The 18339-nt window shown below is 40.7% G+C and overlaps 1 protein-coding gene across 1 annotated transcript in view; it reads right to left on the bottom strand.

Moving 5' to 3' along the window:
• CUNH1orf141 (chromosome unknown C1orf141 homolog) overlaps window positions 1-18125 on the bottom strand; it is a 30004-nt gene extending 11879 nt beyond the window's left edge. The window contains exons 1-3 of the mRNA XM_006089828.2: window positions 18030-18125; window positions 13134-13294; window positions 3625-3737 (exon numbers count right to left, since the gene is read on the bottom strand). Coding sequence (XP_006089890.1) covers window positions 3625-3737; window positions 13134-13294; window positions 18030-18104 — 349 coding nt within the window. The 5' untranslated portion in view covers window positions 18105-18125. The remainder of the gene's footprint in view (window positions 1-3624; window positions 3738-13133; window positions 13295-18029) is intronic.
• Between the last annotated feature and the right edge of the window lie 214 nt (window positions 18126-18339).

Below are 18339 nucleotides of genomic sequence, written 5' to 3' on the forward strand. Positions count from 1 at the left end.
GCACCCCAACCCCTGATCGGCCCTGCTCTGTGGTGATAGAGGGCCGGCGCCCAACCCCCCTCCACGCGCCTTGCTCTGTGTGTGACAGGGGTAGAGCCATAACCTCCCCATTGGCCCTGCCCTGTGTGTGACAGGGTGCAGCGCCCCAACCCCCTGATCCGCCCTGCTCTGTGTGTGACAGGGGGCGGTGCCCCAACTCCCCTATCGGCCCTACTCTGTGCGTGACAGGGGGGAGCTCCCCAACCCCCTGATGGGCCCTGCTCTGTGTGTGACAGGGGGGAGCTCCCCAACCCCCTGATCGACCCTGCTCTGTGCGTGACAGGGTACGGAGCCCCAACCTCCCCTGATGGTCCCTGCTCTGTGAGTGACAGGGGGCAGCGCCCCAACCCCCTGATCGGCCCTGCTCTGTGTGTGACAGGGGGTGGCACCGTAACCTCCCCATCGACCCTGCCTTGAGTGTGACAGGGGGCGGTGCCCCAACCCCCCAATTGGCCCTACCCTGAGAGTGACTGAGGGTGGCATCACAACCTCCCGATCCACCCTGCTCTGTGCATGACGGGGCGGCGCCCCAACTCCCAATCAGCCCTGCTCTGAGCCTGACCAGGGACTGCACCTAGGGATTGGCCCTGCCCTCTGTCACGCGGGAGCAGGCCTAAGCCGAGGGATCCCAGACTGCGAGAGGGCACTGGCTGGGTTGAGGGACCCCCCCCTCCCCCCCGAGTGCACACATTTTTGTGCACCGGGCCTCTAGTTCTAGAATAATATGCTTTAGAAGTGAATTTCTATTAACAGAATATAACTTTTTAAAAAATATATTTTTATTGATTTTGGAGAGGAAAGTAGAGGGAGAGATAAATAGAAACATTAATGATGAGAGAGAATCATTGATCAACTCCTCCTGCATGCCTCTACTGGGGATTTTGCCTGCAACCCGGGCACGTGCCCTGACTGGGAATCGAACTGTGACCTCTTGGTTCATAAGTTGAGACTCAACCACTGAGCCACACCAGCTGGACAACAGAATATAACTTTTGATTAATTACTAGAATACAATAACTCCATTTCAAGTTATGAGTTTTATTAATGTGGATTATCATTTAATGTACTGTCTTGAACTAGGCATAATGTAGGGTAAAGCATACAGACTTTGCATTTAGATAACCTGGGACCAAAACCTACTTTTCTTAGGAAAGTTATTTAATCCCTCTGAGTCCTCACCTGTTCAGTGGAAATGATAGTCCTTATTTTAATATGGATGCTGTGAGACTTAAATGAGATAAAAAATAGATGTAACAAACAAATACAGTGTGTGGTAGTCATTCAATCAATGGTTATTTGTTGAGCACCTACAATATGCCAGGCATTGGTACTAGACTCTAGAATGGTAATTCCTGCCCAATGATGCATACATTTTAGTGAGTAATACAGAAAATAAATAAGAGACAAAGAAGTGAATAATTATAAATTGAGATAGATGCTGTGAAAGAAATAAACAGATGTTGGTGAGTGATAATATACATGGAGGTATAATTTAGATAGGGTAGCTGCTTTGTACTCAATGTTTTTGTGCCACCCAAAATTTATATGTTGAAGCTCTGATCCTCAATGTGATATTTGGAAGTGAGCCTTTGGGAGGTAATTAGGTTTAGATGAGGTAATGAGGGTGGGGCCCCCATGATGGGATTAATGCCTAAGAGAGAGCCGACACAAAAAGAAAGGTGGCTGTCTGCAAACCAGGGAGAGGACCTTCCCCAGAACCTGACCATACTAGCACCCCAATCTCAGACTTCCAGCCTCCAGAACTGGGAGAAATAAATATTTGCTGTTTAAGCCACCCATGCTATAGCAGGTTGTTATAGCAGCCTGAACTCAGAGAGAAATTGGTACTGAGAAGTGGGATGCTGCTGCAACAAATACATAAAAATACGCAAGTGGCTTTGGAAGTGGGTAGAAGCTGGAAGAGTTTTGATGTGCATGCTAGAAAAAGTCAGTAAGTCCATAAAGGGATTTTAAAAGCAATTCTGGTGAGAGCTAAGAAAGAGGAGAGGTACAGAGAAAGCTTCCATTTTCTTAGATAATACATAAATAACCATGTGCAGAAATGTCAGTAGAAATATGAATGGTAAAGGCCATTATGATGAACTGTAAAGAAATTTAGAATTTTTCTTTCTAGAAAAATAAACATAAAAATATCTTCTTAATTATATAAATTACCCATTCAAATATTTAACATCTCTTTCTCTTAGGAAATTCTTCTCTATAGCTCACTAAAAATTTTCACACTGCAGTTATAACCCACTAGAGGCCTGGTGCACAAAAATTTGTGCACTCGGTGGGGGGGGGGGGCCAAGGTGGTTCCTCAGCCAAGCCTGTGCCCTCTCACAGTCTGGGACCCCTTGGGGGATGACCACCTGCTGGCTTAGGCCCACTCCCTGGGGTATTGGGCCTAAGCTGGCAATCAGACATCCCTCTGGCAGCCCGGAGCCCTCGGGGGATGTCCACTTGCCAGCGGGGAGTAGGCCTAAGCTGTAGTCAGACATCCTTAGTGCTGCTGAGGAGGCAGGAGAGGCTCCCTCCACCACTGCTGTACTGGCAGCCTTCAGCCTGGCTTGTGGCTGAGCAGAGCTCCCCCTGTGGGAGTGCACTGACCACCAGGGGGCAGCTCCTGCATTGAGCGTCTGCCCCCTGGTGGTCAGTGTGTATCACAGTGACCAGTGATTCCCAGTTGTTCTGCTGTTAAGGTCAGTTTGCATATTACCCTTTTATTCTATAGGATAGAGGCCTGGTGCACGGGTGGGGACCAGCTGGTTTGCTCTGAAGGGTGTCCCGGATCAGGGTGGGGGTTCCGCTGAGGTGCCTGGCCAGCCTGGGTGAGGGGCTGATGGGTGTTTGCAGGCTGGTCAACCCCTCCTCCCAAGTGGGGACGCCCACCCCATGGAGGTTTGGCCAGCCTGGGTGAGGGGCTGATGGCTGTTTTCAGGCAGGCCACACCCCCTTTAGGGTAGGGGGGTCCCCACTGGGGTGCCTGGCCAGTCTGGGTGAGGGGCTGAGGGCCTTTCCAAGCCCCTTTGGCGACGGAAGCTCCCAGCTTCTCCTTTTGTTTTTTATTCTGGGATTTATTTACCTGCTTTAATTGAAACTTTGTTGCTTTAAGTGGAGCTCAGAGCCGGCCGCAGCAGAGAAGCTTGGCTTCCTGCTCGCTCCAGTTCTGTGGCCACTGCCCGCTGAAAGCAGGTATCTGGGATTTATTTACCTTCTATAATTGAAACTTTGTTGCTTTGAGTGGAGCTCAGAGCCGCCGTGGCAGGCGGGGAAGCTTGGCTTCCTTCATCATTGGGGCAACCAAGCCTCCTGCTTGCTCCAGATCCGTGGCTGCCGGCAGCCATCTTGATTGGGTTAATTTGCATATAGTCGCTCTGATTGGCTGATGGGCGTGGCTTAAGGCGTGGCAAAGGCACGGTCAATTTGCATGTTTGTCTTTTATTAGTGTAGATAACTTTTGAGCAAATGCTCTCAACAGAGATCAAATTATCAAGAACCTTTAAGATACAAATACTAAAGTGTATAATAAAAACCTGCATTTATATATCAAAGGAGAAATAAATACATTACACAAAGCATTACCCATTGACTTGTTTTCTTGATTTTTTGTATTTGTTGGCACAGCATGTAATCTTAAATTTAACTTCTCAAAATCACTCTTTCTGGGTTCAGGCTCATTTTTGAAAGAGACATACCTGGAAAATAAAATTAATGTAATTAAAATAATCAGAAAATGTATAAGGCTAATCTAAAAAATAAACTTGGAGAACTGTGGTGATGTCCCAGTTATATAGATCTGGATGTTTTTGTGTTAATATATTACAGTAGAAAGTGTAAAAGAATGGGACTAATAAGCAGGAGCTAAAAAAATTAGTGATATTCACTCAAGGTAAGAAGAGACAGGAAACTGCTGTTGTCATAAAATTGAGAGCAGTTCAGGAAGCTATTGTTCAGGAGCTGGTTAACTCTTTTAGAAAAATATGCTGGAAAGTGTTAAATGAGATACTGGGGACATTGCCATATGAGTCAATATGATGAAACACGGAGTTAGGATCAGTTCAGATACCAGATCACAGCATTTATTCTATATAATAAAAGGGTAATATGCAAATAGACCGAGTGGCAGAATGACTGGAATGCCTGTGGTCACTTGCCTCTCCAGGCCTCATCCTCCCACAGCCCACCCCCCCTCAACCCCGATCAGTATGTAAGAAAGTTAATGGTATATAATTCATGATATTTCTGACCTCTAAATGCTTGTAACGCATGATTCAGTCCTCAGACCTCAGACACTCATCTGTAGTTGGTATTACCCAGTCCCACACCTTTAAATATTACCTATACAGTTATGCTGATGTTCCCATGTACAGACTAGACCAGGGGAGGGCAAACTTTTTGACTCGAGGGCCACAATGGGTTCTTAAACTGGACCGGAGGGCCGGAACAAAAGCATGGATGGAGTGTTTGTGTGAACTAATATAAATTCAAAGTAAACATCATTACATAAAAGGGTACGGTCTTTTTTTTTTTTTTAGTTTTATTCATTTCAAATGGGCAGGATCCTGCCCGCGGGCCGTAGTTTGCCCACGGCTGGACTAGACCCTAAACTCTTGTATGAACTCCAGATTTATATATGCAACTACTACATGACTTCTGCATTTAGATGTATTATAGCCATCTCAAACTTCACATATTTTAAACCAAATTTTTGCTTACACCTTCTTCCCAATCTGTTCCTCATCCTGGCTTCCTCATCTCCATTCAAGCAGAGGCTTAGGCCAAAAACTCTAGTCATCTTTGATTTCTTTTTCTCATTCCTCATTCCCACTCTGTCAGTAAATCTCACTAGAGATTTGTTAACTATAGTCACCACGCTGTATATTACATCTCCAGGACATTTACCTTATAATTGGAAATTTGTACCTTTTGATCATTTTCACTCATTTCAACAGCTACGTTCTTTATGATAGAGTTGTCCAGAAAATAGCAATGAGCGAGAAGAAGGTAAAAAATTTTGTTGTTTCCCTCTTCCTCCTCTCTTACTCCTATATAGGAGGGTGCTGGAAATTATTTAATAACATTTTTTCTAATGTTGGTTGATATTTTTATTTACATTAAGGAATAATATGAAAGTGAACAATGAAAATATATCTTGGACCTTCATATATTCATCAATGACATAGTTACTTCTTTGCTGAGACAGATAATAGTTTTTGAATACTAGAAGAATATTTCCTCAATTTTATTTTTTGCTTTTTAAAATATAATGGCTACAGGCAAGAGACATACTTTTAAGTTTAATCTTCATCATTAACATTTACTCCTTAACTTTCTTAAATCTAGACATACAATATATACAAATTTGATTTGTAATATTTATCAATTTTTATGATGTAAATATCCAAGGTTGATTTCAAGCTACCAATGGGACATCACTGAATATGAAACTGAGAAGAAATGTGTAGTAGCATGATAATACATAATAGTTCTACCATATGGATACAATACATGTAAATAATTTCAAGACTATAGATAATAGTAAAATGTAATAAAATAATTAGGAAGTGATAAATTTTGAATAATGTCTTTGTTTTTAGTATGTCTTTGAATTATTAGTTTACATAATTTGAGTTTTAATAATAACTGTTTAATAACCATCTAACAAAATTCCTGAAAATTCAACAATCAGCTCTAAAAAATTAGTAGGAGCTAACTCTAGCACACCACTGTTCCTGTACCAGAGAAAAAAAGAGATTAGAAGATGGAAGAGGAGAAGGTGTGCTAGAGGAAGATCACACCCACCTTTCACTCACAGGTAGGGGGACAGGAAGAAGAAAATTGCTGGCCATAGCCCTTTTCCATTTCAGCTCTTACAAAGTCATTATTCTGGCTTGATGGGAAAAGGGAAAGCCTTGAGTAGTATGTGGGATCAAAACACCAAACTGGATAGACCAGTGGTTCTCAACCTTCTGGTCCTTTAAATACAGTTCCTCATGTTGTGACTCAACCATAAAATTATTTTCGTTGCTACTTCATAACTGTAATGTTGCTACTGCTATGAATCGTAATGTAAATATCTGATATGCAGGATGGTCTTAGGCGATCCCTGTGAAAGGGTCGTTTGACCGCCAAGGGGTCGCGACCCACAGATTGAGAACCGCTGGGATAGACTTTTAATAAACAAAAAATGATCAGTGAAATTGAAGAAATAAAGAACTATTTTATGTTATATGTTTCTGACTTAAGAATAGGCAAATGAAACAGTTAAGCTAATATTTTATTATAGACTAGAGGCCCGTTGCACGAAGAGATTCGTGCAATAGGCCTTCCCTTCCCCTGGCTGCCGGCACCGGTTTTCTTCTGGCACCCGGGACCAAGGCCTTTGCTCCGGCCCGGAGCCTTCCATCTTCACTGCTGTGGCCCGGAGCCTTTCGTCTTCGCTGGGCTCTGCAACTTCGTGCCTACATATGCAAATTAACTGCCATCTTTGTGGGTTAATTTGCATACTCTCCTGATTGGCTGGTGAGCGTAGCAGAGGGATGGTCAATTTACGTGTTTGTCTATTATTAGGTAAGACTAGGAGCCCAGTGCGTGAAGTCACGTAGCTCTCCCACCCACCCGCCGCCCTGCCTTGACATCTGAACCTCTCCACGCAGAGCTCCAGTATGCCTGGCCCAGCCCCTGACCCCTCTGGTCTTCTCTGGCAGCTTCAAGCCCCGCTCTCAGTCCCTAGAGTCGCCTTGGGCTGGTCCCGCCTCCTCCAGATGCCTCCCCACTTCCACCCTGTCTCCGGAGCAATGAGGTGGCTCTGCCCCTCATGGTGCCAGAGGAGAGCGTGGAAGCCTCCCGCCTGCTGCGCTGTGCTCCTTCCTCTGGTAGGTGGGTGGCGGAGCACTCTGAGAACTGGTGAGGGGCTCTACGGGTCTCACCCCCGCCCTCCCCAGCACAGGATGGTCCCACCTTCTCTGGGCGCCTCCCCACTTCCGCCCCGTCTTTGGAGCAACGCCTCGCAGCGCACACGCAGGCAGCCTCCTGCGATCGGTCTTTAAGTGTTATGGCGTCCCAACCATTAGCATATTAGCTCTTTATTATCATGATTTTTAAAAAATCTGTATTTATAAGTGAGATTCATCAAGGGTTTATAATTCTTGTGGTCAGACAGACTTGAGGATCAAATACAGCTTTATAAAAGAATTGAAACTATTTCATCTTTGTCTATATGCTGAGAAACCATTTAAATAATTCTTTAAAATTTTGAAGAAATGCATTCTGACCCAGCTTCAAGGTGGTACTTTCATAAAATTTTGACTACTTTCAAAATTTTCTGGTTATTGATTTCTAATGTTTTCTTTTTCTTGTTTAGACTATTTTTTCCCATTTATATTTCCCATTCATTTTTCAAAGCAGCATAGCTATATAAAGTACTGATTATAATTATTTTAATTTTTTCTATATCCATAGTTTTAGCCCCTTCCCCATTACTAATGTGGTCCTTTATGTGGCTTGCTTTTTGTCTTCAATTTCTCAAATTATAGTCATATTAACATTCTTCTGGGAGGTGTTATACATACTAATTTTGCCAAATGCTTTTAAAGATTCAGTGTGCTTATGGGAGAAAAGCCAAAAGTTAGGTGGAAGTACATGACAGCTTTTTTCCCCCCCTTCAATAAATGCATACTTAACATGATTTATAGGAAATATATTCAATTAAGTGCCAGATATTTGGCATATAAGATTGAAGATAAACTCTGTTCTCAACTGATTATGACTTTCTTTGCTAGTTTACATAATCTCTTATCATGTTGCTTTCTTGCTTTTGTTAAACTACATTATATGGATTAATTTTGTGAACTTAGTTGAGATATAACTAAATTATAAATCCTGCTCCCTACAAGCAGATAGACTTGTAGGATAGATAAAATGGGTATATACAGTTCTTCTAAATGCACAGGGACCTGGATGAGGGTGTTTCATTACTCATTGAAGAATGAGGCACAATGACTTTTACCACACCATTTATAAGGAGGGTCAAAGTTTCTATCATTCTATCCTCAAGTTTCTTCCTTAAAAGTAGGTGTGAAGGACTGTGAAAGGTCTGAGATTTGACCCTCCTTACAAACTAACAAGTTAGCCTGTCAAAGTTTTATCTATGCTGGCAGAAGACATGAGACTCCTGGATCAGAGGCAGAGGGCCATTTGTTATTCATAGCAATAGGGCAACAAGCAGAGTGCCAGATGACACCTGCACACACAATGGGTTATATCACAGGAATGGAACCCTAGCTTAGGGAACCCAATTTTTTATAATGGACAGTAACATGCCTGCTCTTGCTCAGAAGACGGTACTATCTCTATCTTCCAAGGCTGTTTGCTACATAAACATCCTTGAAACGATTGTCAGAAACAAAGGCAGCCAGTGCCTCTGCTCATACAATATATAGAAATACAAGAGACCTATGAAGAATTTTCTCCCAATAGTAGGAAGAATGAATGAGAGGGATAAGGGCCTAGAAATAAAAATTGTGCTTGTAGCAATGGGTTCTCATATAATATGAGGAATAAAACTTGGAATTATAAATTTTGTGGGTTAATTCACTAGCATAAAATTATAAATTTATTTTTTGTAAGTTGTATTGATTTTGGACTGCTTGTATGTTTTAAAATTCATTTCCCTTTAACCCCCCTCCAATTTTTTTCTTACATTTTAAAAAATTCCCTGTGAGATTATACTCTATTATAGTTGAGTTAAAGGAAATATAGGTGAAGACCTTGTGTTTGCATTGCATGTGCTGGAATTAAAGGGGGGCTGCTGCACGTCCTGGGATAGATCATTGAAGTGGCGCTGGCCCACGGAGGTAAGAAACCCAAGGGACGGGTACAGCTCAGATGGAAGCATGGGGGCTGCTCTAAAAGCCGTCTCTTCCCAACTGGAAATCTCTTATGAACTCCTTCACTGGTAATCCTGTGGGATGTTTTATGTTTTCATGAGACAGCCACTGTGAGATGGAAGTCCAAGCGTTCGTTCTGGCACCATAAACAATTTCAGATACATCTGTGTATAATAAAGATACCTAGTTTGTATCTTTATATTATTCATATTCATATTTCATTTTATTTTGGATAAAATACTTCTTCAAGTAAGTTCCTCAGAAAGAATACATAGGCAGATGACATTCTAAAATCTTTCAGGTCCAACAATATAATTCTCATATATACATGATGATTCATCCAAACAGAGGATTCCAGGATTGCCATTCTGTTCAAAAGCTGAAAATGGTTCACTGTTTTCCAGCTTTAGAGATGCAGATGAGACATATGAAACTCATTTGATTTCCTTGCCTTTGTAATTAACCAATGATTTTTCCTGACTTTGGTATTAATTTTTCCATAAGTTTAGCACTTGGTAACCTTTTGATCTGAAAATTCATGTCTGGCTTCAAAAAAGGACATATTTTTCTAATATTTTTTTGATTTTTCTTACCATCTGTTTCTTGCTCTCCTGATTTATGTATTAGGTATATATTTAGATATTGACTATCCTGAAACCTTACTACATATATTTTCAATCTGATTTCCATTTCTTTTTTTAAAAATTTTTTGTAAGATAGTGTCTCTCTTTGATCTTCTAGATCCGTGGTCGGCAAACTGCAGCTCTCGAGCCTCATGCGGCTCTTTGGCCCCTTGAGTGTGTCTCTTCCTAAGCCTTAGGAGTACCCTAATTAAGTTAATAACAATGTACCTACCTATATAGTTTAAGTTTAAAAAATTTGGCTCTCAAAAGAAATTTCAATCGTTGTCCTGTTGATATTTGGCTCTGTTGACTAATGAGTTTGCCGACCACTGTTCTAGATTATCAATCCAATGTACAACTGTATTCTATTTTTTAATTTCCTTACTCAGTTTTTGATTCTGAAATGCTTTTTTAAAACCCCTTTCCCTGCCCCCTCATTATTTGTCCTCAAGATACATATTTTCTAAAGTTCTCTTCTGCTTCCTCTTATAAAGACTCCTTATTAGGAGTCATCTCTTCTAGTTGTGCTCACCTCCCTCCTTCATGTGAGTCTCCCTGAGATTTCTCCTTGACTATTCATTTCAGTGATTTTTTTTATTCCTTCAGCACCTATAAAGGTCAAGTGATTCTTCCATTGATCTAAAAAAAAATTCTTTTTAAAAAAATTTAAATTCTTTATTGTTTAAAGTATTATTTAAGTCTCCTTTTTCCTCCATTGACCTCTCCCTATCTGCTCCCACCTCCCCCTAAAAAAAATTCTTAATCTAGCCCTAGCTGGTTTGGCTCAGTGGATAGAGCATCGGCCTACGGACTGAAGGGTCCCGGGTTCGATTCCAGTAAAGGGCACATGCCCAGGTTTCGGGCTCGATCCCCAGGAGGGGGCGTGCAGGCGGCAGCCAATCAATGATTCTCTGTCATCATTGATGCTTCTATCTTTCTCTCCCTCTCCCTTCCTCTCTGAAATCAATAAAAATATTAAAAAAATATTCTTAATCTCTCTACTTGCTCCTAACTTATTCTCTATTTCTTACTACTTTATACATGGTAAAATTGCCATTCTCACATGATAATCCAGGACTGAATGCCTAAGCAATGAAAAAAGTCACTTCATCTCTCTTACTAAAATTCCTCATTACAGGTGGTTTTTTAAAGAGACTTTTGTTAAAAAGAGCATGGCTCTTTTGTAAAAGGTCCAATTATAAAAAGTTGCAGAGAAGAGTGTGTTTGGTGTTTATTGAGAAATATTAAAGACTCTGTCCAAATTAAATGCCAAGGACTGAGAGATATTTTTGAATGATTATAAAACTCTGCTTATCAGAAAAGTGATCCTAGGAAGGTATTTCCAGGTGATAAAGGCTGTCACCTTTATCAGGTCCCATTTATCCAAGAAAGATGTAGAAATCCCAAGCTAATAATAACATAGAAAAATGTCTCTGGGAGTAACTGACAAAGAAGCCCTAAGAATTTAACGGTTTTCAATCTTAGCTTTATATAAGAATCATCTCTGGGAAATCTTAAAAATAGTAATGGCCGGGCCGCACTCCAAACCGATTAAAGTAGAATCCAATGATCTTAAAGCTCCCCAGGGAATACTCATGTACGTATGTGTTGGAAATGACTACTCTGAAAGCAAAGCTCAGCTACAAATAAACCTGGGCACGTTTCATCAATTGGGTGATCACAGCCAGGTTGAGAGTTGCTATGATGTCCAGTAAGCCAAGGAAAAGAATGAGACAGATGTTGGTATTTGGCAGCACGATTAGAGTGGGATCTTAGCTAGAGCAGTGACTCAAAGGGTGGTACCCCGAGCAGCAACGTCAGTAATACCTGGAAACTTACTAAACATGCAAATTATCAGGCCCCGGCCCCAAACCACTGAATCAAAAACTCTGCGAGTGGGGCCCAGCAATTTTAGTGAGCCCTCCGTGTTTGGGAACCTTTGTGCTAAGGGAAGTGTTTCTCTGTTGTCAGTGTCCATAGGAATCACTTGTAGGATCTTATTGACTGCAGCTTCTGTCTAGGATGGGGTCAGAGATTCTGCACGTCACACAAGTTCCCAAGTGACATGGATGCTGCTTGATGGAAGGCCGCACTTTTTTTGGGGGGGGGGGACCCAGATATTTTATTTTATATATTTCTTTGTTAATCCTCACCTGAGGATATTTTTTTCATTGTTGTTGTGTGTGTGTGTGTGTGTGTGTTTTGTTGTTGTTGTTTTTGACTATTGCAAACTTTTATTATAGAATGCCTAGGACAGGAAAGCACATGTAGAAAAAAAAATAGAAATTATGCAGTTGTCTATTAACTATGCTTAGTTTTATGTCTGCACGATCAAATTTCAGAAGCTTTCCCTCCCATTTTCTTTCTTTTTTAAAAAAATTTTGTTTTATTGCTTAAAATATTACAAAGAGTAGTACATATGTCTCCTTTTTTCTTTTCCCCCTTGACCTTCCCCCGGCCTCCCCTACCCCCCAGTGTCTTGTGTCCATTGGTTATGCTTATATGCACGCATACAAGTCCTTTGGTTGATCTCTTACCCCTCCTGCCCACCCCCAACCCTCCCCGGGGAAGGCCACACTTTGAAGAGCAAGAAGCTAGAGGTCAAAAGAGAGCATGCCATTACCAGACAGTCTCTGGTAGGAGGTGGCAGTCATGGTGTCAAGTTGAGGCTAAGCTGAAAGCTGTGTGGATTAGATTCAACACCTTGGCTAGGTGTTGGAGTGGGGTTTATGAGCACTGGTGGAGACTCCTAGCTTAGTTATAATTAGCATAGCTTTTTACCCCAGGAGTTGCAGCTCAAGGTTTGGAGGAACTAAATCTATACAATTTAACCGATGTAAGCAGCATATCATTCTCGATATGAAGATAAAAACTTTCTGCCTTCTGCTCTGCTATTTAAGCAATCATTTTGCTTTGACTAGAAAAGGACTCATGGCCAGATAGGATGCCTCCCAGGAGAGGCAGGTTCTGGAGGTAATATGAATTTAGTACAGGGTCAGGTTTTCTGAGGAGCCCTCATAATTTTTAATGACCTCTTTTGCTGTTTTTAATGATATATCTAAGATCCAAATCTGCCTATGCATTGCCCTGTTTAAACCTTTTGGTCGCTCCTTACTGGTTTTGACCGAAGCTGTTTCCTAGGCTCATAAGGCCTTTGGTGATCTGGCCTTTACTGCTACTTACCTCTTTAGCCTCACTTCTTCAGCTCTCCCCCATATTCCATTCAAGTCTAGCAACAGTGAACTATTGTTGATTTCTCAAATCAGATGGGCTTTCCTTTGCCTCTATTGGTTAAAGTTTGAAAAACATCCTGACGTTAATTTGTAGGCATACATAGCTCAAGAAAGGCCTTTCTTTAAAAATTCAGAATTGTAATTACTATCTGCAATAGTGAAATAATATAATGAATATTTTATAAACTATTTTTAATGCTTACTTAGTATGTTATAACTCATAGCCATTATGAAATATACCTATGTTTGACAAAGCTGACATTAATATAGACTGCATAATCTAAGACAAATCTAAAGTAATACTTTAAAACCCCAAGTTGAAAGTTTGAAGTAGTTATGATGGTTACCTTTTAGTTTTTGTAATAACATGTGGCTTGTCTTCTCTGCTCTGTGATACTGTCATAGATGTGGATGTAGGAGTAATAGCCTCTTTGGATTCCAACTGGAAATCAAATGTGAGGGGTGCAACACAAGTCTTCCTCTTTACGTAACCCTGAACACTGTTTTTCTGCAACAAAGACAAAGTTTTAACACTGTGAAAAAAAGAGTGTGTTTCACATAGGGAAAATCCTGTGTGGAAAGGACAAAATTAACCTCACTTTACACACACACACACACACACACACACACACACACACAATTTACGTGTAGTCAATAATGGAAAAATAATACAGATTGAAAATTGGGGGCCTTGTACACCAATTTTTTTATGCCATTGCTGTGTGACCTGAGCTGCTCTTTGCCTATATGTGAAATGAGGGTGTTGGACTAGATCAGTGGTTCTCAACCTTCCTAATGCCGCGACCCTTTTAATACAGTTCCTCATGTTGTGGTGACCCCCAACCATAAAATTATTTTCGTTGCTACTTCATAACTGTAATTTTGCTACTGTTATGAATTGTAATGTAAATATCTGATTTGCAGGATGTATTTTCATTGTCACAAATTGATCATAATTAAAGCATAGTGATTAATCACAAAAACAATATGTAATTATATATGTGTTTTCTGATGGTCTTAGGCGACCCCTGTGAAAGGGTTGTTTGACCCCCAAAGGGTCGCGACCCACAGGGTGAGAACCGCTGGACTAGATAATGGTGAAGGCTCCCTCCTAATTCCCAAATTCAGAAATTAGGAACAACCTATATCTTTTAGGAAAGTCAATATTGATATGTAGAGTTATTGAAAACCATAGCAGGCTGGTTTCTCCAACTTGTTCCTCTTCCTGTCATGATACATGTGATGAATCACATGATTTGTCTAGTAGCATGAGCCAGTACTAGAGTTAGAAAGCAACCAAAGGAGAACTTTGTTCAAATATTTATATAGATGGACTGAAGAGGAATAAGGAGTGCTAAAGAGTGAGTTAAGGAGCCAAAAATCTTCTATAAAAAATTCTCTCAAAGAACAGCACAGAGGAACAAAGAGATAAAAAAAATTTAAAGCAAATCAAAGGATATGAGAACTTTTGCTTCTGCCAATGAAGTTAGATTAAGCACTATGGGAATTGCCTTTCTGCTTCAAACTACTAGAAAACAAGACAAAATATAGGAAGACAACTGTAAGCAGGCATTAGAAAACAAGCAGAGCCACAATCCCTGAAAAAAGGGAAACAAATGAGGTAAACCGTACTGTAGCCCTGCTTCATCTTGGAGGCAGTTTCCAGGCTGAGGCAGGAACTGGGAGGGGGAACTCAAACCAAACCTTGTGGCCTTGACCTTGTTGAGTTTAAGAGACAGATTTCACCAGCAATCACTCTTGGGCATTCACTCCAAAGAAATTTGTTTATTTAAAAACCTGTAAAAAATATTCATAGCAGCTTTATTTTATCTTATTTTTTAGCAGCTTTATTTTTAAAAGCAAAATACCTGCACACTATCCATATGTCCTTCAATGGGTGAGTAACTGAAACTCTGTATATTCATATAATGGAATACTATTCAGCAATAAAATGTATATATTATTTATAATAATAAAGCTATTGATTTGTATAAGATCTTAGATGGACCTCAAGGGCATTATGCTTAATTTAAAAAATCAATGTCAAAATTTTACGTACTGCCTGGCTGACAAAGCTCAGTGATTGAGCATCGATCTATGAACCAGGAGGTCATGGTTCAATTCCCAGTGAGGGCATGTGCCCCGGGTTACGGGCCCCATCCCCAGTGTAGGCATGTGCAGGAGGCAGCTGATCAATGATTCTCTCTCATCATTGATGTTTCTATATCTCTCTCCCTCTACCTTCCTCTCTGAAACCAATAAAAAAATATTTTTAAAAAGTTTACAGACTGAATGATTATACTAGAGGCCTGGTGCACAAAATTTGTGCACAGGAAGGGGGTGTCCCTTAGCCTGACCTGCACAGTCTCCAATCCAGGAGCCTTCAGGCAATCTGGCCTCCCTCTGCAGGAGGTGACAGGGCTGATCAGGGGAAGGCACTGCCCCCATCACCCTGCCTTCGTGCTGCCACTGCCAGCAGCACAGCCACCAAGGTGTTTTCATTGACACGAACTCCAGTCCCTTCACCACAAAAAAATGACAACTTTCTTTAGGCATTTTCAAGATGTCTCTTTCATAAGATATGACCTTTCTTTCTTTCTTTCTCTTTCTTTCTTTCTTTCTTTCTTTCTTCCTTTCTTCCTTTCTTCCTTTCTTCCTTTCTTTCTTCCTTTCTCTCCTCACCTGAGGATATTTTTTCATTGATTTTTAGAGAGTGTGGAAGGGAGAGGGAAAGACAGAGAGAAACATCAGTGTAAGAGGGACACTTCAATTGGTTGCCTCCTGCATCAGCCCTGACCTGGGCCCTGGCCAGGGAGGAGTCTGCAACCTAGGTACATGCCCTTGACCAGAATTGAACCCAGACCCTGCAGTCAGCAGACCAAGGCTCTACCCACTGAGTCAAACTGGCTAGGGCAAGATATGACATTTCTTAGCCCCTCCAGCAGTGGACCTTTGCTTTTTCCTCCAGGAGTGAGGTGGAAAAACCCTAGATCACCTTCTTGGATTCTTTTTTTTTTTTTTAAATATATTTTATTGATCTTCCACAGAGAGAAAAGGAGAGGGATAGAGAGTTAGAAACATCGATGAGAGAGAAACATCGATCAGCTGCCTCCTGCACACCCCCTACTGGGGATGTGTCCACAACCAAGGTACATGCTCTTGACCGGAATCGAACCTGGGACCCTGGAGTCTGCAGGCCGATGCTCTATCCACTGAGCCAAACTGGCTAGGGCACCTTCTTGGATTCTTATTAGGCAAGTTACCAAGAACACTGTGAGTGGCGTATGAGGAGCTTAGCCAATGAGCGGTCAGAAAGATGTTTCCTCTGCAGCTCATGCGCAGAGGCGGGACTGCCAGCGTGCTGCAGCTGGCCGGCCCTGCTGTCTGCGGGCCTGCTCGCTCGCCATGGTGCCTGGCAGCCAGGCCCTGCTCTCTGTGCCTGCCTTGCCCTGCCACCAGGCCGCCAGCCTTACTGTGATAGGAGCCTGTGGGATGCGGGGGCGGGATCCAGAGTTGCTCCATGCACTTCCTGGTGATGGTCATCTGTCTGGTCGTGATGGCCCTAGGCTATTATTGGTATAGATAACATTCTCAAAATTACATTACTATAGAGATAGAGAACAGATTAGCCCTTGTCAGGGACAGAGACAGGGAATGGGGTGAGGGTATGGATGCAAATACAAAGAAGTAACATGAAAGAGTTCTTTTGTGGTGATGTAAACATGCTGTATTTTGATAATATTGCATAAAGCTACACATACAAATGACCAAATGAATGCAGGTTAAAATGGGGAAAACTGAATAAAGTCTGTAGTCTGATTAACAGTAATATGCCAGAGTTGTCAATATCAGTTGTGACTCATACTGGTTTTGACATTGTACAATTTTATCTCATTATAGATGTGTGTAACCAGGACCACAGTCAAGATACAGCACTGTATAAGGTGTCACTAACAGGGGTGACTGGGTGAAAGGTATATGGGACTCTTTGTACTGTTTCTTCAACTTCCTGTGAGTCTATAATTATTTCAAAATAAAAAAGTTTTAAAAAATTAAAAAAGCAATTACCAAAGTGATTTACATATTGTTATCTCATTCTTGGTCATTAATAAAGCAAAGAGAGGCAATCCACTTTCATAAAGATGTTTATTCACTTGAGTTCCTCTTTGTGGTATCTTCCTGGATTTCTCCTGCATGCTCTTATCTATGCCTCATTTATTCACATTGTTATATTATTTTGCAAGTTTTTGTGTAAACAAATTAAATTGTTCATATGTACTAAAAATCTGTTTTGTGAGGATTTATTATTCTTTGGTGTTCTTTATCATCCTTCATTTTTTGAATTTCATAGGAGTCTTACCTTTTTACTTAGATTAATTTCTTTTTTTTAAATATATATTTTATTGATTTTTTACAGAGAGGAAGGGAGAGGAATAGAGAGTTAGAAACATTGATGAGAGAGAAACATCGATCAGCTGCCTCCTGCACACTCCCCACTGGGTATGTGCCCGCAGCCAAGGTACATGCCCTTGACCGGAATCGAACCTGGGACCCCTGAGTCCGTAGGCCAACGCTCTATCCTCTGAGCCAAACCGGTTAGGGCTACTTAGATTAATTTCTATAAATCTTAATTATTTTTAATTTGGTAACTATACCAAATACTAAATATTTTCTTCCTTTTAATTTTCCTTTTATTTACTTTTAACCAAGTAAATAATTGTTTAAAAACATTTTTATTTATTTCAGAGAAGTAGGAAGAGGGGAGAGAGAGACAGAAACATAAATGATGAGCGAGAATCATTGATTGGCTGCCTCCTGCATGCCCCTTACTGGGGATCAAGACCACAACCCGGGCATGTGTCCTGACTGGGAATTGAACTGTGACCTCCTGGTCCATAGGTCAATGCTTAGCTACTGAGCCACACTGGCCAGGCACCAAGTAAATAAATTTTAACATGTTTAACATGTTAGTAAGAATAACAGGTATCACATTTACTATTTGACTGCCTAGTGTCTTAAGCAGTTTAAATATATCATAACCTAATATGGCACCTATCTAGAAGTTACCTTATATCTAATTATTTCTTTATAGTATCCACTTGCATAGATGACTCAATATACTCATTTGTTTTTTACAAATTAATTTATATCTTCATATTAACTAAAAAGTAAAAATAATCATTCACATTGGAAATGACAACCTTTCAATACTTAAATTAAATCTTAGCTTTTATTTTACAAACCTTTATTCTTCTGGCCAAGAGTATCTTTGCTTGCTGGTTTAGAATTTCTAACTTCTCTACAATTTTTTCTGCCATTGTCAGTCAGTAAATTCCTATTTAAAAAGGAGAAAAATAAAACAATTTAAACATATCATTGGCTATTTAGGCATAAATTAAGAGACTCATCTTTATTTTACTGTTTTAGGTAAAAAATAAAAAACTGTATAGATAGATCATGGAATAAATCATAGAATTTTAGAGGTCAAAGCTTTTAGGTAGAAAGTCACATAATCAGAACTTTCAGATGTGTGTGGGCCTTAGGAATTTTTAA

The sequence above is a fragment of the Myotis lucifugus genome, unplaced genomic scaffold (genome assembly GCF_000147115.1).
Source record: "Myotis lucifugus unplaced genomic scaffold, Myoluc2.0 scaffold_63, whole genome shotgun sequence".
Classification (NCBI taxonomy): domain Eukaryota; kingdom Metazoa; phylum Chordata; class Mammalia; order Chiroptera; family Vespertilionidae; genus Myotis; species Myotis lucifugus.